Source organism: Habropoda laboriosa, unplaced genomic scaffold (assembly GCF_001263275.1).
Source record: "Habropoda laboriosa isolate 0110345459 unplaced genomic scaffold, ASM126327v1 scaffold145, whole genome shotgun sequence".
NCBI classification, from domain to species: domain Eukaryota; kingdom Metazoa; phylum Arthropoda; class Insecta; order Hymenoptera; family Apidae; genus Habropoda; species Habropoda laboriosa.
In genome coordinates this window covers 1,880,765-1,901,577 of record NW_017100307.1, presented here as the reverse complement: position 1 = coordinate 1,901,577, position 20,813 = coordinate 1,880,765, and the positions used below count along the sequence as shown (strand labels likewise).

At 46.4% G+C, this 20,813-nt stretch overlaps 1 protein-coding gene across 2 annotated transcripts in view; it reads right to left on the bottom strand.

Moving 5' to 3' along the window:
- Positions 1-20,813, bottom strand: part of LOC108574038 (3-phosphoinositide-dependent protein kinase 1) — a 181,774-nt gene that overhangs the window by 25,817 nt on the left and 135,144 nt on the right. Inside the window, exon 1 of one of the 2 annotated variants that reach the window (XM_017936539.1) lies at positions 10,466-10,532. The exons of the other annotated variant lie outside the window; for it this stretch is intronic. Within the exon in view, the coding sequence (XP_017792028.1) occupies positions 10,466-10,531 (66 nt within the window). The 5' untranslated portion in view covers position 10,532. Of the gene's footprint in view, positions 1-10,465; positions 10,533-20,813 lie in introns of those variants that run through there. 2 annotated transcript variants of the gene reach the window in all.

Sequence of the window (20,813 nt, the reverse complement as noted above, 5' to 3'; positions counted from 1 at the left end):
ATCACGTCGTACTTTCAAACCAGAAGAAAAAAAGAAACAGAGAAACCAAGTGTCGAAGAATCATTGTGTTGGTACTCTACTGGTGTTTAGCTGAGGTGAGTATCAGAAGAACGATTCATGTTTTTTCATTATTATTGTGAAGAAGTTAATCGCGTCGTACTTAAAAAAAAGAAAAAAAGAAGAACAAAGGAACGAAGTGTTGAAGAATCACAAAGAAAAACCATTATTTTAGAATCATAAAAAAGAAATATTCGTTAATTTTTCTGTGGAATTGGTTTAATAATAAGTTGTGAGTGATGGCGTGAATGTAGTGTGTTTGTCGAATCGTCTCGAGATTTGGAAAACGAGCGGATCATACAGGGAAACAGGGAGTAAAACAGTAGAACCGCGTTGTTATTGATATCAGTGAGTACGTGAGAATTTGTTGCGAGATATATTTAAAGAGCGTTGATCAAATTATCATTATTTCTTTTTACGTGTGTTTATAGTTATTGTTATAAAATATATTGCTATTGAACTTATTATCAAGTTTTATACAACCACATTTTCTTCGCTATTACTATAAAGAAGTTAACCCCTTTCATCTCCCTGTGCTTCCAAAACAAGAAGAAAGAAACGAAGTCTTGAAGAATCCTAAGGAAAACCCATTATTTTCGAACGATGGAGAAGAAATATTCGTTAATTTTTCAAAGAAATTAACCCTTTGATCTCCCTGTGCTTCCAAACAAAGAACAAAGAAACGAATTGTCGAAAAATCATAAAGAAAAACCATTACATTGGTAGTCTACTAATGTTCAGCTGAAGTGTGCATTAGAAGAACATTCGTTAATTTTTCTTCCCTATCAGTGCACAGAAGTTAATCCTTCCATCTCCTCTGTGCTCGGAAAAACGAAACAGAGAACCGAAGTGCATTAATTTACCCGGTATCTAACAGGTGAAGGATCACGCGAAATTTAAATACCAGGCTACCAAAAACTTTCTGATCCGGCCACGCGGCAATCACATGCCGTACACAAACAAAATACCAATTCCCCTCGTGATCACGCGGATTCGTTCTGACATCGTCATTTATCATTAACCCCTAATGCAAAAAACGACAATGCTCAGTCGCGACGTTCTAAAAACAGGCTCGTTTTCCGTTCCGATTAAGCCCGACGAAATTTAAATACACACACGCACTCCGTTGCTTTTCGAAACGATAAAGCCGGAGCGCCGTTTTATCGGGAATCGTTATCGGTTCCCCTAACACAGGCGTCCAAAAATAGCACTGTGCCGTGCGTGTCATCGTTGAACTCTGTCGGGTCAAAGTTACTCTCTCGTCCAGTTGCGAAAAAAACAAAAAGAAGGAAAACACTACCCGTAGCTCCATTGACTTTTCACATCCCTCCCCTCGTTCCGTCGAATAATCGTAGAGAAATCGGCGTTGGATTTCGAAACGCGACCAACGATGGCATCCGGAAGAAAATATTTACGCTCGGAACGTCGCCATGGGCCGATAAGGATTGCCGTCGCGCACGCTTATGACCGTGCAACACTCGAAATCTGCCGTTGCTCGATAACGACGCTTAATTTACGACAATCACCGGGAACAAGCCGTGTCGCGCTCACTAACCCGCGAGTGTGAGTGCCCGTGCTTTTACACGCGGCACAACCAATCCTACACATATACGTACGCGTACGTGGCACATCGTCAAATGTTTCTGTTTTGTAATCCGCGGCGAGCAGGCTGGAAGCCTGTCAAAACGTAATATCGGATTTTCACGGAACATTTTCCATTAGTTTCACTCGGAGCATCAAGTAGCGAAAAATATAGCGCGCAGCGGGAAAAATCTTCCTCACCGGGAAACACTGCAGATTGCCGCGTGAAATTCTCACCTGAACCTGTGTCTAGTTGCTTCCGAAAATGAAATCCGCGACCTTCAACCCTTTCACAATCGAGTAAAAATTGTTCCCGATTTAGCATCCGTCAAAAGATAATTGACGAATGCTTAAGAAAAAACAAAGGATAATTTGGACACGAAAGGGTTGATACACGAAGTTTCCGCATGCCATTTGCTCTCTTCGCGTCGTCCATTTCGGGCGTACGAAACTTCGCAACGTTGAACAGTTAGAAACCTCTGTACACAAGGTTTCTAATCGTTCGCTTAATTTCCCTGTCGGAGGATCCAGATTGCGGGCAAATTGAAAATTAACGAGCCGCGTGTTAAAGTTGATACATCCACAAGCGCGCGTACGTAGTTCTTCGCGAAATTGCGCGGTAAATTGACTAATGGCATGCGACTCGGCCGCGGAGATTGCGATTTCTCTCCCCTTTGGATCATCCTCTTTGGCTTCGCTCGTGGCAAACCTGTTATGCGCTCGAACAGTGTACCAGAGCGTTCGTAGAGCGCACCGGTGGAAAAGTAAGGGATATTTCGCGACGTGGAAAGCAACGAATCATCGGCGGTGTACGCGAGGAATTTCAGCTTCTCCGCTAAGAACGTCCGCGTCGAATACGCCTAGTCACCACGTGTACCTACACTTAGGTACGTACCTACACCGGTTAGGAGAAGAGATTGTTCGCGCCTCTGGTTCCCCATTCGGGCGCAACGATTGTTTGGTTGCTTTGTGCAAACCGACCGCCGTTATTGGATTCCGGAAGAAGATCGCGGGGAATAATCCGCCGGCACTCGTCCGTGTTTCGCGGATTAATGCATTCGTCCTGGCCCTGGCAAACATCCATCATTTCTAGCTTTCTGCTACTTCTCCAAGTAATTAATCACACACCGGCCATTGTGCCTCTCCTCCCCACCCCCTCCTTTCTTCTGCTTCCACGCGGCTACACCGCGACCTGATAACGCTTTATCGTAATCCAAGGGTGAGTCCACGTCGAACGTGCCCACGTATAAATACACGTCGATAGTATCGCGGAAGTTCACTTGCCGCGATCGATCGACCTTTCGTTCCTGGAAGTTGCTCCTCTCTGGTCCGTTCTCGCTCTAGCACACGCCCCCCTATAAATTTATTTCGATGCGAAACGCGGCGGCCCTCCTCTCTATTGCCGGGGCTAAATGGCCGTCGGATAACGGACGCACACTCTCCACCGTGAGCGGAGAACCGCGGCGGCGAACGTGTTGTGTGTGTATCGGCGGCGCGCGAGGCCTTTCGAGATAGCGGAGGCCTGCGGTGGGGTTTTTCGCATGGGCGCGTGTACGCTCGAACGATTCGAGCCGCGCGGAATTTCCTTTCGGTCTCTTGTCGATATCGAAGGGATTGGTCACTATTTAGGAGCAGCTTGATATACGACAGGTCGAGACAATGGCAGCGCCTCGAGACACTTCGCCGGCGAACTCTGGGCATATGTATATGCAAACTGGCTAATGCGGGCTGCGCTCCCGCCTCTTTTTACTTTCGTCGAGATTGCTCGAGTGCTTTTACGGTGAAATTTTTAGATAAGGGCCTTTGGTGAACGCCTGGGAAAGTTGTTGCGTCGAATGGTACCATTTTTGGTAAACATGCGAGATGGGTTTGTGGAGATCGCCACGGGGGGCATATGTACCTATTTAGATCTGGCAACTGTTGGCCCTCGAGGTGGAGAGTCGAGAGATGTTTTCCAAACCTCTCTGGGTGTTTTTCGTTTTTGGGGGAAAGAGAAGTGTTTTGGGGATATGGGCCCGAGCCTTCACTTCCTGGGACTTTTCCTGAGGCAACAGGGGCTGTTTAACCCCCTTACTGCCTACGCGGTACATGAGAAGACTCCCAGGGCCGATTGGAAAATTGCTTCACAAAGAAGAAAATGTGAATTTTCTGGAGGAAAGTTTTAGTATTCGTTCTTGTCAAACTTTTCTATAGTTAGTTACTGATATTGTTTTTCGAACTGATAGCAACTCGACACTCATCGGCCCGTGGCAGTTCTCGCATAGGTACCGATATATCGGCCCGCTGGCGGCCAAAGAAACCCCGAAAAAGGCAGGAGGTTTTTTGTCGTAGCGTCGTTCCACTTACACAGAAAAATTAGTTTAACTCTTTCACTGAACGAGACCCCACGCCGAAAGTGTACACATTACGCGTGGCCAGTCTTCGGCATTCGTGTTTACGTCCTACGTCTTCGACTTTGGTTCTTTCTTGCCGGCATAAAACGAGGGAAAATGTCTATTAAAATCTCTGACCTAACGTAAAATTCCTTTTAAAAAAGAATTGCCTCTTCGTTCATGTTGAATTAAATTTCGATGATACTTTTCGAGTGTTTCCTTCGCGTCGCGCTTATACCGTATATATCCGGCGTTCTTAACGAAAGGGTTAAATTAAAATAAAATATTTTATGCAGTTATCTCGTACCACGTCAATTCCAAAGGTTTCAAGTTTGCCTTCATTTGGAGAAACGAACGAGACACTTGGGTGGAGTATCGACAGTTTCGGCTAAATTTGGCAGTCTTTAACGGTTACGCAGGGAGTAATTAAAAAGAGGGTTACATGGATGAAAATGAATGGTAATGCACGAAAATAGCTGTGCTATGGTTATATTTAGCTCGTTAAATGGAAACTCGTTGGAAATAGAACAAAAGCTTACGTGCTTTGTCATCCTCGAGTGGTTGCACGTGATCGTGTGCAACCACGAGTACGAACGGTGTACAATATAGTCGAACCGTGGAAAAATAGGCGGCGGAAGTAGGAACTTTTTCAAACAAGCCTAACGCTCTCGTTTTTCTTTTTTCTTCTTCTCCCCCCTCCCCCCCTCCTTCTCTTGTCACGGGATTTACATAGTCCACTCCGTGGTGGATTATTTTTGAGACCGATTTTCCTGCTAGCAGAGAGACTCGCCGCGCGATCGTGTGTCTTTTCTTACGCGCCCTGTCTCGTTACGTTCGCGATGAAAATAGACCGCGTCGCCTCCCTTTCTGCATTTTACACGTCAAACGAGTCGATCGTGGAAATAGAAACGTGTTAATCTAGACAGTTTCTCCGATTGAATAGGGAGCTACAGTGTAGCACGATTTAACCTCCCCTTTTACCTTCTATCGGGTCACTTTTGGATTATGGTTTGGGTAGTTATATTTGTATTAGGTCGTCCTGAAACTTCCCCCGTAAAAATACAACTTGACGAAAATTTTATATTCTTGTTCCAAGTAATTTCCATAATGTTCGATGCACTAATTTAGAAATTTTCAATCTAGAATCCGAAAATACTCAATTTTCATAAACTTAGGTTTTCTCTAAATCAGAGACTTAAAGTCGCGGAAACTCTCAAGATAACTTAATAACAGAGATTCACTTTAACCCCTTCGCGACCGAATTATTTTCTCAAAGAATTTCTCATCTATTTACTGATCTAAAATTTGGAATCGGAAAATATTCAGCAATAAACTTAGGTTTTCTCTAAATCAGCGACTTAAAACTCCGGAAACATTCAAGATAAGCTAACGACAGAGATTCACGTCAACCCGTGACGTGATCGTCATTATCTTTTCAAAGAATTCCTTATCTATTTACTGATCTGAAACCTAGAAATCTAAAATCTAGAAATTATAAGCGACCTAAAACCGCAGAAACTTTAACGACAGAAATTCACTTCAACCCTTTCGCGGCAAAATTATTTTTCCAAAGAATCCCCAATGTATCTACCGACGGCAGGAATTTTTTCCACTACTCAAGCGAGAGATCACGACGGGTTAACCCCAGAGATCACGAAGGGGTTAACTTGGAACCCAATCACTTCTCCAACCTACCGCATCCTCGAACCAGGAAAGACTGAACAAAACGCGACCACGTCGAATAAAAAAGTGATAGAGCAAGGTTTAACTAAGGTTCGAGGTAATTACGATTAAACTAGCAGAGAATTATCAGAGAGCTTTCACCAAGCTAGTTACCGGCGACCCAAGGAACGCGCGACACGGAACCGGAAACAGAGACGGAAATTCATAGGAGAACCAGTTCGATAATTCAGGGAAGGAACGTTCCGTTCTTTCGCTTGTTTTCTCATATCTCCGATCGTGTACACTGTTTTACAGGAATATCTTCGGAATAAGTAACGCGCGGCTCGCACGCTTACCATTCTATTTATGCGGCTGGCTTAAACGGAACGCGCACATGTGTGTAGCGCTGGTAGAAGCGCGAGGGTTAACGCTTGGACATCGAGGGGTTGGCGAACGCTTCCGGCGCGTATTCACGACGTTTGTTCGACGCAAACGTTCGACCAAATCGCCTCTCCGCTTCCTATGCATGCTCGTCCTATGAATTTACCGGGCCACGTCACGCTGCTCGATGAATTATGCATTTCCCGCGTGGGGGAAAAGGTGGAACGATGGTTACCGATGGTATTTGTTTTCCTTCTGGTTTACGAGAAAGGTACACAGAATTTTCTCTTCCCCGCTAATTCAATTCCGACGGATTTTCGAACGTCATTCAATACTCCTTCTCCCGGACACCCGGTATCGGACCGATCTGTGGAAAAATTTCTTGAAATGTTTCGCGCGTGTTTACGCGGTTCGCGACGGTCGAATTGGCGGAAAGATCGGCGAACGACGATCACGCATTTGCACGTGGTTTTCAACGAACACACAATCGAGGTTACATAATGCTCGAGTTTCGCGACTCTTTTACGCATCGTACCTTCCTCGCAATTTGCAATTCCTCGTTGCTTGTAATTACGCGATACGGAGTTCATTTACAAACAGCCAGGTATAGAGACACGTCGGCTGGTTCGAATGACGTGTTATCGTAACGTACGTTCTAGTTAGCCTAATTGCCGGCGACGGTCTCTATCTATCGATACGTCACGATCGATGTATTTTTCGCGCAAGAAGCTCGCTTTGTTTTCCGACGACGGTCGCGACCGAAATCCACCTGAATAACACAGCTGCACACGGTTCACACACCTGCGAGGCTTCGTTACAGGTTTCTTCTTCGTTCACGAATGAACGGACACACGTGCCGTTTTAGACGGCGAGCGTAATCGAGGAACCGATCGAAATGCGAACGATACCTAATCGTTACGTCAAACGCGTAACCTTTACGTTCCTGCCATCGGGAACTTTGCACTTGGAGTGACGCGCGGCAAATAATTGCCCGCTGGTGTTTACCTAAACGAACCGGGACGAATAATGCCCACGGCTGGAACAATGAAACCAACGATTTCTGTTCCTCCAGCTCTTGCTGTCGCGGTTGTTTTCGCCGCCGCTCTGCTCAGAAGCAATAAACTATCGCGGCGGTAGAATAACAATTAGGTGCATCTCGTTACACTTTAATGTGTGCAACGTATATTACAACAAGTGATTTCTGTCGTCCATAAAGTAGATTGAACGATCGATGAGAAAAAAAAGCAGCTTCTTTCGAAGTTTTTTCAGCTGCACACATGAACTATCGCCGGGGAGAAGGAAACAAGCAACTAAACACCGAGGTTATCACCTGGCGTATCGTTACGTAATCTGGGATCTGAGTTTCGCGATTAAAACTTTTCCTCGTGTGTTTGCCGTCCAAGTTGGTGTGCTTTTTTTTTCGCCGATCGGCTGGAACGATTAGCTCGGTATCGGTGTCTTCGGCGTAATCACCGATCGATCGATCCACGATATCACGAATTAACGCGGTGACGTTGGAATTGGTTGTGCTTCGAGAGAATAATAATTCCTTTTCGTCACCGCTGTAATTATTTCCCTTTACGAGAGGCGTCGGTTTCTCTGATATTAGAGTCGGGAGAAGGTACTTCGGGGGCGTCCTTTATCCTCCCTTTTCGGCTGGGTAGTGCGAATAAAAAGGTTCCATTAAAGTTTTGAGGATTTGGAGGGGTATAGTTTGTGGAAGCGATACGGCGAGGTGGTAAATTAAAGCATCGAGTGGAGACACCGCAGTATTCTTCGTTTTTCGATTAAGACTGAATCAAAGTGAAGGTATTCTTCGCGTGAGTGAGATTTGGGGCATTTATTTTGTCGGGTTTCGGTCGATTCGCTTGTCGATATGCTCGGATATGTAAATTTCTGAGTGAACTTGCGATCTCCCTATAGTTTTTCTATCAACTGCACCTCCAAAATTCGTACCTAAACATTCCCAATCTTCAATATTTTCTTTTCAATTGGGACTGAACCCTGACTGAGATTTCAGACTAATTATCTTGTCAATTTTCTGTTCTTCCACCGACTATACCTCCAAAATTCTCTCAGTCTCTGACCAAGGGCTTCAATCGGTTATCTTCTCAATTTTCTGTCGATATGCTCGAAAGTGTAAATTTTCACACCCAAGTGAACTTACAACCTCCCTACATTTCTTCCACCGACTGTACCAATTCCAAATTGACATCGAACAACCCCAAACGAGTCTCAATCTCCCCATCTCCCTCGAATTGCCGTCTTAGCGCTCGAATTACGCGTATTTCGACGCCCGACTGATTTCACCACCTCCCCACATCGCTTCCACCGACTATACCCCGTCTCCGTGCTATTCCTAATAACAGGCGCCACGTTAACCTTGAGCAGGCAACGATCGTGGCAATTGCCAGCTGGGTGTGCTCGTCGATCGGCGATTACCGCGGGAAACGAAGTGGCGCCTAATAAAATTCGCGGCTCGTCGTTGTCACGGGGTAGGGCAGCAGCTTGGTCGTTTGGTTCGACCGCGAAACAACGTGTCCGCGGACCGTTTAATCGACGAGCGCATAAAACGGCGCCGTTAATGGCCGCGAATCGATCAACCCCGCGTGAATCGCGTAACAGCAGCAGCGTCACGGTGGAATGAAATTTGAGAATGAACCCTGGCTACCAAACACCTTCCTATCTATATTTGCCAGGGGAACCAGCTGCTCCGATCGCTATTGTTCACCGAAATATACGCGTCGGCGTTTACGTTCATCCGTGACGTCACACCGCTTGCCCGTCACGTGAAGAAACGACACGCGGCTGATTTATTCGACTGCGTTGTACACCGCGGGCTCTGTGCCAACGACGAAAGGGAAGAGGGACGGTAAGGTGTCTTGTCGATTTTCGTGGCGCCAGTCCGTGCCTCCTACGTTTTATATCTCGCAAGGAAATTAACCATTTGCAGGCGAACATTTTTACACCCGGTAGACAAATTTGGGCTCGTTTGTATCCAAGCCTGAGTTGTTCGCTGTTCCAGGCTTTCAAAAAATGTGAAAAAATTCTGGGATAGTTATCAAACGCCCTGCTATACTATACAGTTGTTCGTTAAGTCACTTTTTACGGTAAAAATTCGTTGCGAAGACCAGAGTGAGATTTCGCCTGGGTCATTAATGACCCAGAGTTTCTTCAAGGTGTACACATATTATTCAAAGGGTGCGCAAAGGGTCCACAGAGCGTCTAGAAGAGCGCAAAGAGTTAAATCTCGAGGTGCCTCGTCGTTTGTCCTATTCGTCCGTGGCGCCAAAATGCTGCTCCCTACTATGGATTGTATATCTCTCGCGAGTTAATGAAATGCATCGGCGAAGCTTAAAAAGAGATTGTCAGCTTACGCAGAGTTACACGGTGTATATTTCGAGGCTTATAACGATCACCGCGAATATAAACCAAGAGCCAAGAACTAATACCAAGAGGTATCGGTGATATTTGTTTGGAGATAGCAAGCCAGCTATACCGATAAAGATTAGCGGAATTGCAAAGCACTCAGCAGAAAGTGGATTTCTGTTCTCGAGAGCAAACTACGCAGGTTTGATCTAATCGTAATCCTCGGAGCAGGTAGTATATACAACGATGGTAAAAGCATCCATATTTCAGGTGTGCTCTTTCCTTTTTTCTCCCCCGAGAGAAGAAACCTACCCGTCCTAGTATCACGCAGGTTTATTGCTTCGCTGTTTTATTGTTGTATCGATATCACGTGCCTCGCACAATTGAATTAACTTAAACGGTGTGTCGTTCGTGGGTCAACACGACGAAGAAGCGTCGATAATCGAGCGTCCAACTGCCGCGAAAGCGTCGCTCGCGGAAAGTAAACCGACTAATCGAGTTCGACGTAGATTGATAGCGGCTCTGAACAAACCTAAGATCTCCCAGCTAAACGATAAATCCTGGCTAAACGTTCCGCGTACAGATCTATCAGTCAACATCGAGGCTAATAGTCGGAATTAGCTTATTTTCCACAAGTTTCTCCGCGTATCTTTCAAATTACGTTTTCACTAGAATTTCCTAGAGAACGACGAGAGAGGATCGTACCAGCGTGAATCTTTCTCGTTGTTTCGCGTATTACGCCTCTATAGGCAAACACGTTGCGTCACACTGGCGCAGCATCACATGAAGAAAAGACACGCGTCATTCGTTCGCCTATAGTAACTGGGCCAATTGCCAGCGGCCCGGGGTAGATGTATACGCGCGTTCCACGCGCTACGTCATGCCAAGGAACGCGGACAAACGAGGAAAAGTGGCCGAAGAGGGTAATAAAGGGGAATCAATTGTCCGTTTCGAAGATCCGCTCGTTCGACGATTCCATAAAGGATCCCCGAATTATCCTCGAATTATACACTCTCGAGATCGTGCAGACATGTCGAACTTACCGAGATCAGCCTTCTGGTTATCCCGAGGAAAAGCGGAGTTACCCCTCGTTGCTTCTTGCAAGACATTCTCCAGACCGTTACGTTCCCTTTCTGCTCTCTCCCTTTCACGCAGGAATCGAGGAAACTCCTCTGTTCTTCCGAATTGTTTAAAAAAACAAAGTGTAATTTCGGTGCACAGATTTGTCGAAACTTGGTCTATCCACTTGGCGGTGATCCAACGTGTCCGGTTGACAAGATCGAGAAAAGTCCGCGTGTTGTGCGATACGGTGACTAACAGCCCGCGGATTCTGCTGTAGAGGGTTGCAAGAGTCGGTGTGTCGGAGGATTTGGCAACAATCGTTTCCGTAGATCGTGTCGAGAAGGGACACGACTGATCCCGTGCCACGATGCCTCGTGAATTAAATATACGCGCGACATTTCGACGCGAGGCGTACGTCACTGGGAACAACGTCGTCACCAGGCGGCGGCCATAAACGTCGCGCCCTCCACAATTCTCTCCCTTTTATCGCGCCCATAATTCTCAGGTGATTCGACGCGCGTCGAAGAATTATTCCCCGTGGACGGGGAGCTCTAAACACGTGTCGGTGTTCGTGGAATCATAGACGACCGTGCCGACGTTCGGAAATTAGAAACGCGAAAAATTCTGATTCACCGGTTTATCGATAACGAGAACAACGATCCGCGGGACGTTCTCGATGAGCTCTGTTTCACGCGACAAACGAGAGTAGGTGGAGAAGAGGGAAAACGGAGAAAAAGAAACAAGCTCTATAAATGTTTACGAGCGTACGATACGACGATGCTCGTAGGCGAACGAACTACAGCTATATCGTCCTTCTCTCTTGCCTCATCGTCCGTCGTTCCGACGCAATTCGTGACGATACCAGCCGTCATCGAGCACACTCGTGACGGATATACCAAACGAGTTTTATAGTTACTCGCTTACGTACCCGCGGATCCGCCCTCGAGAAACGATCTATATCGCTCCTCGATCGACGTCACACTTTCCCGTGGGCGGTCCGCGTCTGATTACAGCCACGCCACGTATCTATTTCCGCGAATTACGACGCGGTGGACACGGAATTTCCGCGTGAACTGTGCGATTCGTCGGGCCAAATTCCGGACAGAAGGTTCTCGATCGTTCTTGGATCGATCGGCTCCGTCGGTGCCTGGTACCACTGAGAACGGGATTGTTTATTGGTCTATAAGCAACGTGGATTCGTTTCGCGTCTGTAGGCGCGACCGAGCGAACAGAGGGAGAGAGGGTGAGTGAAAATCACTTAAGGAGAAATTCTGCCACCTGCCAGGTCGATCGCGAAGATTGCGACAAGTGCTGAACGTGTCGGGAAACTGTAACACACGTTGGAAAGCATCTTATCGCACCCCCTTCGTTAACTACGGCGATAATGAAACGCGAGAATATTTAGCCAGATAAATATCGAGCATGGACACAGGTCAAGCTTGGTCTAACCTGTTTCGCGCGTCGATGGAAACAAACGGGAAAAATATTCGTACTCGTGAACAATTTGCCGTGAAAAGCGTCAAATTCGTGTTACATCGAACAGACACACCTTGTTATCGTAGGATTATCAAGCCGAAGTTCGGCGAGAGATGTGACATGCTAGAAAAAGTGACGCGACGTTTGATATTTTTGGGGGGGAAAAAAAATCTTCGCTAAGTAAAATACCTGTACGTAACAATCGCAGCGTACACACACGCGGGTATCGATCAAACGTTTATTCCGGCGGTGTTACAACGTCGGTAACAAAGTTGACAGACAACCGTCTGGTTACTTTTTGTAGCACACGTTACTCCTTCGAATCGAGAAACTTTTAATCGACGGAAGAATTCGACGACAGACGGAGAGCTAGGCGGAGAAGACACGATGAGCTGAAACTCCTGCGAGTATCATAGGGAAGATGGATGTTGACAGACAGCGTCTAGTCGGTTTTCCAGCTCGCGGCAATTGGTTCGGTTTGGTGTGTGCCGGGGGAATAGCCGGCGACAGGTGTGCGTGCGAGCGTGGCGAAGGTAAAAGGTAGGGTGGCGTCGCGGCGCGGACCCAAACGAGACGGAGAACCCGGTTCAATCAACATTCTTCATTATCCACACACCGGGCATGTTAAATGCGGCCTGAAATTGCCACGTTACACAGCGAAATCGATTCTTTCCGGGCGCAACAAAGTCGACGGGTGCCCCAGCATTAATTAGCAATTTCGCGCAGCCTCGAAGACTGGACCACGGCGGAAAATTGTCTCCATGTTGCGGCGTATCATGTCGAATCCGTGCGAATCCCCCATTCTGTAACGCGTCCTCGGTGGTCGTGACTGTTACCTTTCTTTCTCCTTACAATTCGCCTGTTTTTCTTAACAATATTGCAAAGGGTTTTGCACGTGGACGTGATTCGATCAGGATGTGTGTCGATGTTGATCGAGAGCTCTCTCGGCTACAACAGATCGGGACACAGAATGCACGGGCGGAGCGGCGCGAAAAATAGCCACGGCGCGAGCAGGCTCGCGTTCTCTGCTCGAGAAAGGGCCGCGATAAGAGCGGCTGGAGAGACTGTTTCGAGATCCTGCCCCGTTAAATCCGTTTGCGATTATAATGTTTCGTAATTGAACCGTGTGGAAGTGGAGCCTGGCGATAATAACTGAACAATTGATTCGCCAACGCATTCTCTACTTCTTTCGAGAAAAATTTCGCTTCATCTCCTTCGAAGGAAAAATGAAGACTCTGTTTCTTAAATCACAAATGCATTACCTATATTTTTTAAGAAAGATTTCCTTTCAAGGGAATAATTCGGCGGGAAAAGAAGAATTGTGTTACGTGACGAGGAACGTCAACGTCAAAATTCGAAAATTCATTCATAAATGCATTCTCTGTTTTTAAGAAAGTGTTGAGAAAGAAGAACTGTGTTTCTCAAGTCCCTGCTTAGATATACAGTAGACATGACAAGGAACCAGCGGTAAAACTGAAAAACTGATTTATAAGTGCATTCCTTATTTCTTTAAAGAAAAATTTCCTTCGAAGGGAAAAGCAGAATAGACACAAGTAGACGCGGCGATAAATTGAAGCACGTATATGGAAATTGAAGTTTGCAGGTAGTATCGAGTTTATAAATCGCCGTGCCAAATGGTGCAGCCTATCCAGGATCCAGATCGAAGCTCTCCCTCTCTCCGGCGAACGTTGTCGTCCTTTCGCGTAGCTGGCATCGGCTGCCGAACGGCGTGAGTGTACCGAGAGCGGCCGCTATATTTACCTTCGGAAAAGTCACTTTGCCAAGTCGAGTAAGGTGTCGCGAGTATAGTAGCCGGTGCACCGAGAGCGCCGGATAAATCCGGTTCAACGCCAGAAGACGACACGGCGTAAACATAGACGAGACAAACGCCGAAAAGCGTTCCTCACACCGGCCCCAATCACCGACATCTTCGATCCACCAGGTGTACGAGATTCTCTCTTCCTTGTGCATTCTACCAACCTTAATCACCGCTCTGATATTAACCTTCCGCGTGAAATATGCTATTCCGGAAGATCGGGCGCCATTTTGGTACCCCGAGAGACCTTAGAAATTACTTCTGCGTTTGATGACTCACTGAAATAGTAAACCTCGTTTCTAGGCTCGTTTCCTAATTATTATAGTTTCGACTTTAATGCGGAATGTTAGAGTTCTTGTCGAGTTTAATACGAGATTTTCTTCTTCTCTTCTCGGTACCAGCTCCATTCCTTTCAAGCAGAATCACTAAAAGGATAAGCAAATTTGCTCCCAATTCGAGTCTCCAGCCACGGAGATTGGGACGGCGAAGCTGGTGGATTTTTTTGTTCGCCAGGTCGGTTCGTGTGAATGGGACTTAACGCGTTCGCCGTCCCGTCAACCAGTGGGGGGAAAAAGAGTAAAGATAGTACCACGGGTACATCTCCCGAGTTAGTCCCGCGGTGCTAAGAGAGTTAGGTCGGTTATTTCCGTCATCTACTCTCGTGGGGTTCACGACCTGCGGCCTGAACGCCGCGTCCTGACGTAATACCGACGTAGCCGTGGCGGCCAGGTGAGCACGCGGTCTGGAAAAACCGAGGCAAACTCGTCTGGACCGCGACCAACGCGGCTGTCCACTCTGTATGCGAACGTTCTGCTCCTCTCGTTGGGAGTCCAATCGTTTAGATCTCTGGTGAACAGGGGACCATTTGTTTATTGGACGATCGTACTGTCAAAACAATCGAGTTTTCTAACTTAATTCGAACGTGTTAAGCGAGCGTCCATGGAGGACCATTTCCATCTACGTCCACTTGTTTCGTTTGCTCCATTTGTTAGCTGTCGAGACGAGAAAGCTTCCTAACCTAACGTAATTCGTATGGGTTACCCTGTGGAATCTCCAGTTTTTCACCGAAAAAGAATTATTGGCAACGTGGGTCATCGATCCAAAGAATGACCAACAAATTTCTATTTTTACTGAAACAAGTTTGAAACATTTGACTTAATTAACAACTGTATAATATAGTAGAGACTTTGATAAGTATCCCAGAATTTTTTCGGATACCTCTGAAGCCTAGAACAGTAGTAAAATTAGACGTAAGAAATGTGAGAAGGTATGCTTGTCCACGTAGTGTTAAGAGATACAAAAATGTGTCCGCTGCAGAAAGACGAATATTCCTCCGCCTCTGTAAAGGAGAACCGAAGCCGGTACCAGGTCGGAGCATAATTAATACATCGTACGCGACACAGTGATGTAGAATCCTCGGAGATAATCCTTATTACCTAAGAATTTCTTCACTCGAGGGAGACATTAACGACGATGGAATCCGCGTCGAGGCGTACACGGCATAACAATCGCGATACGTAACGACACATCAGACATCCGAACAGTTTCCTGCTGGCCTGGTCGAGTAAACATACCTCGAGGGCCCTCGATTCCCCGGCTGGAATTTATCCGGATACCTGTTGAACACACGCAAGATGGATCGCCACGCGCTTTCCCGACTTTCGCCCTGGGTTTCTCAGTTAATTATCACGATCGTGTCGCGTCCTCATTGTTTAAGCCGTTCGCCGCGAGAGACTTCACCGGCTCTCTCGAAACAGCAAAGCGGTATTCGCGATTAGCGCGAATGTCTCGCCTCGCCTCGACCCATCGATCCACTCTCTTTCGCGAGGTGGTTACGTGTCGCCTTGCCTTCGAAACGAGGACGCCCGCCTCGTCCTTCCATCCGCATTATCGCCGTGGTATCTCTCGGATTCGAAGGCTCGTTTTCAGGATGGATCAGACCGACTCTCTGCTCTTTCGACTTTCAGGATATACGTATATATAGAGGTACACACTCTGACGAGCATTATTTGGAGCGCTCGTTAATCTTTCGGGGGCCAGGCTTCTAACTAAGGCGATTATATCTGTGAACTAGATTCTTCCTGCCTTAACTAAGGGTGTGTTGTAGGTACGCCAAGATAGACATCGTTCCGAGGATCGAGTTATGAGCCCCACTGAGAAAATTTCGAATGTACGAGTATAGCTTCGCAGGGGTAATGGATAGTGTTCCAAGGGTCGATGGTAAAAATCACTCTAGTCGATGCGAAGTACTTCTTCACTTGACCTATCTCGATGGACATCGATAGGACGCCGTCGACTATTGTGTCCGAGATATGTCAGACACTTGGGATTCGAAGTGGCTAACTCTGTGAAATCGAATTTGTTAACGAAGAATTAAGCAGCGAGCAGATGCTTTGATAGTGAAGAAAGGGGAGAGTGGCTCGTATGTGGCATAGGTAATTGTTGAAGCGAAATGGTTTATGAGTACTGCATAAATATGGTTTGGGGATGCCTGCGAACACGCCAGGTATAAAAGTGCACACTGTCACCACGCTCAGTAAGCAGTTCTAATTGCGCGCCCGTCTTGTCTACGTCTTGTCTGAACATCTTCTAAAATATAATTATTTACCTTACCAAAAGTACATTAAATCACTTTAAGCACTGAATTGGAAATACCTCGGGAAGAATTTTCATTTACTCTTTCTACGATCATCGGTAGGGTGCCGAAGACTATTGCATCCTCGACATATGAGACACTTGGAATCCCAAAATGACTAACTTCACGAAGTCAAATTTATTAATGCACTAATTTTTCGTACTAAAATTGGGCAAATATGAAAAAATGGCAATAAGCAAAACAATAGTTTAAATCACTAACCACTGAATACTTCACTTCACTTCATAACTTGAAGAATTGAAAATTAGAAGAAATGAAAAAGTGGAGAGTACCTAGCTCATATGTTGCCTACGCAATAATCAGAAAAATACTTTAAATCACTCTAATCACCGAATGCTCCAGTTGACCTCGTTGCAAATATCTCCGGAAGAATTTTCATTTACTCTTTCTACGACCCTCGATAAGACACCATCAACGATCGCATCCTTGACATAAGTACCACGCAATAAGCATAAAAATACTTTTGCAAAAATGCTTCAAATCGCTCTAAGCATCGAATACTTCACTTTGATCTCGTTCGAAATACTTCCAAAGGAATTTTCATCTACTCTTTCGATGAGGATCGAAGATTGCACCCTCGACACACGTGACACACGAAATAAGCATAAACACGCGCAATAGTACCGCGAGAAAAGAGCCAGGTGACACTTTCCTTCTTTCCTATGTATCGACGACGGAACTAGAGACTACAGTGTCCGCCTCGGAGCCACGAATTTCCCGCATTCCAACGTCCGCTCCGAGCCACTGTCGATGTCGGCGTCTTCGACAGGAATTCCGGTGGGGATTCGCCGCTACCTGCGGCGCAAGTGGCAGCTAAGTGGTTAAATTAAAGCCACCGACTTGTCGACGAGCCGGAAAGTGGATATCCTCGCGAGGATCCCGTTCTCCAGAGGGAGGAAGTGGATTTTTTTGCGGGAAAACTTTCTCTCTTAGATATCGGAGGTCGAGAGTGATGTTTCTCGCGATTGTTCCAAGCACGTCTGTAGCTCAGATTTTTATTCCATAAAAGAGACGCTCAATTCGAATAAAAAATACACCATTATCGTCGAAAACTTTCATTTCTCCTTTTCTTCTTTCGCTGATGTTCAAGGAATTTTCAAAGAGACAAAAGACGAACGGAGATGGTTTCATTTCTCACGCGACACATCTACGCACGTCTGCTTTCCACGAGAATCGATAATTCTTGGCCCGACCGTGACACATTCGCATTCGTTCTCTTTTATCGCGTGGAAATATTTCCTATCCCTAATGATCGTTCGATACACCGTCTCAGTTTATCGGCCGTGCCACTACGGCCATAGTCTGTCGCGTAATTATCCAATTAGAGAGTTAATTAACGCGTAAACTCGACCTCCAAACCATCCTTGGACGTTTTTGCTTTGGACAAAAAAGAAAAAAAGAAAAGACACATTGTAACAATGCCTGTTGCACGCACCGATCACGCAAACCTCTTTTGCAGCGAGGTAGGTGAGTCGGTGGTTCCGGAATCGACGCCCGGACAGATTAAGCGCCCGAGCGTATCTAGATAAAGGCTAGAGTGCTTTTAACACGACCGCGCTTTAACGCAAAACGCGAACGTGCTCTTCTTATCTGCGCGTGTTGTCGTAAAAGTGGAGGCGCGTTTAGCGGTTGAAACTCGCGGCGCGACAAGAAAACCCCATGATATGACGGCGTTTCTTCCCCTCTTTCTCTAGCCACCTCGTCCATCACGCCTAATTGCGCTTCGATTTCGCGATTCCTCGAGCTGCCTAACCTGCGAAACAGCCGTGTTGCACGTGCGCTCGCTTGTAATTAGCGACGTAAATATAGAGGCACGCGTCCGCGCTAGATAAGACACGACTAGCGGACTCCGCGTTGCATGTTGTCACATAAATCAGTTGCGCAGATAGCGTTTCCAGAGGAAGCCTGACCTGGAGGTACGGTTTTTTCTCACATTTCTGCCGTGTAAAACACGTCATCAAAGTGTTTCTTCTTTTCTTTTTCCACCCAACGAACCTTTCAGCCTGCCAGACGATCCTCTGAACGCTTCACGGTTCTTAAAATGCTTCCTATCATCGTTGCGTATTACGTTTTACTACTTTCATCTGAAGCACTCGAAATGGGAAAACGTCGTTTATCTATTGCCCGCGATCCGTAACCAGCGAGCGGCAGAGTGGTTGGAAAAAAAAAGGAAGAGACTCACGTTGAAAGAAACTGTTTGCTACCGGGTGCATCAGCTTCTCGCTCGAGGAATTCCCTAAACCGCGTGGAATTTCTTCGACGATCGGGAAAAAACGTGGTAATGGAACACATTTGTCGGAGAAGAGGAACGACAGATGTCCGCGTCACGCTCATTTGCGATAATTTATCGGCGAGGCAAGAAGATCGGCTCGCTCTATAACGCGACAAAACCACCGGCGAGAGCTCTCGCGATACGAAACGGTCGCGCGCGAAACGCGTTATAAACACATCTGCCCGTTTTTCTGCGGAATCCGACGTCTTGGTCTTCACCTGACGTTCGTCAACTTACAGAGGGATCCTCTGGCTTGCGTCTCGAGGCCTGTTCGCCAAAGTCCTGCGGTCTCTGATCGTTCAAAATGGTGTTGACTTAATATTCGTGAAATGGTGCACGAAGAATATAAATTATAGTGAAAGAAGCCTTGTTTTATGCTATTCAAACTTCAGATTAATTGTCATTTAAAAATTAATCAACGTTTCAAAAAGGATCCTAATTAGATCTTCGATCGATGTCAACAAAATGCACTCTTCCTTCAAACCAACGAATGGAAATACTAAATTTAAAATCGGATTGGTTAAAACGTTCTCAGCATCGTCCACAAAAATTCCCGAAAGCCAGGCAAGAAAGTTCATCATCGGTACGTTGCTGCTAGTTTATCTCGATCCAGGGATCTCTCTATAAAAGGACAAACTGTCGCTATCCTTGATGTATAACGTCATCTAACAGCCTCTAGGATATCTATTCTCCTTATGGCCATCTGTTGTCAACCCGCTAATTGCGCGGACAGCCTCGTTCCGTCGCAACGCCAACATCGTGCCACTTATCTCGTCAGTCATATGGCCTACCGAATCTTTCATTCTTCCAGAACCAAGCCAGCTCCGATCGATTTCCATCGCCTAACAAGTCCAACGAGCGTCACACCGTAGGCTATCAGTCACGTCGGACCTCTTGCCACTTCCACGGAAGAAGGACACGTTTTCCCGGCGTGATCGTCCGTGTACTCGCGCCGAAGGTGCACCGGGAAACCGGTACGGGGCGATCTCCGCGATCGGCCACTGCAAGCCACATCCGGTACACAAGGCGGAGCATTTCTGTCACAGGCTCGCTCCAGATAAACAACACCAGCGGTTTCTCATACTCAGGCAAATCAGCCTGGCTCCTCTACTGAAACCTAACACGAACTTTTTTGCTCCCACGACAAGACCTGCGTACCTAGGTGCGTTAAACCCGGCGCTACCAGCGACGAGAGACGTGTCCTGGCTTCGTTTGACGATGTCGATCGCGTTGAACCGCGATACAATGAGATTGCGATGGTTGGAGAGATGTTGTGGGAACGAGGATTTTCGATGTTTGTCGCGAGTCACTGAGTTTTGAGTGTTTGGGGCGCCGGAGATGAATGTTTGGGGATCGGGTGCTTGAGATTGGGGTGAGAAAGAACAGTGCAGGGATATACAAGGTTTTGGGTCCTGGGAATGTTTGCGCGGTTTATGGATTGAGAGGTGAATTAGAGAGAGAGAGAGAGTGTGTGGGTTTAAGATTGCGTAGCGTGAAAGATTACCGAGTAATAGTAATTATTAGTTTGGGAGTCGGTGAGTTCAGTGTTCTGCTGTTTTATTATTTATCTTGAAAAATTTCGGGGTTCGTTTGGACGCAATTTACACATTTAGGATACGTTCACAATTTTCTTTATTTTCTTCATTATTATAAATTCAAATACACAGCAAATAAGATTGCACAGTCTGAAAGATTCGTGAGCGAGTTAATTAGTTTAGGAGTCGTTGTTTGAGTTTGAAAATACATACATTCGCAATTTTCTCTATTAAAGCGAATAACAAAGGAGAGAAAGAGCGAAATTGAAATACACAACGAACAGCCGAGATGCTCTCCGACAGTCACTCTCAAACTTACTATCCACTCGCGAGAAATACTCTCGAGAGCAACTCGCGACAGTTTCACTCCTCCGGCTTAATATTTGCCTCGATGTACACAACGACCCTGGCTCGCGTTTCTTACGTCTTTCGCGGAAAAACTGTCGCGAGCCTCACGCGATGTTATGATACAAGAAGTGAAGACCCGGGTGACTTACCCTGAGGTTCCTTCCTAGCCCGCGAACAGCGTACAGAAATCGGGTAGGACGATACGTTCTCAGTCAGTGTTTACGGG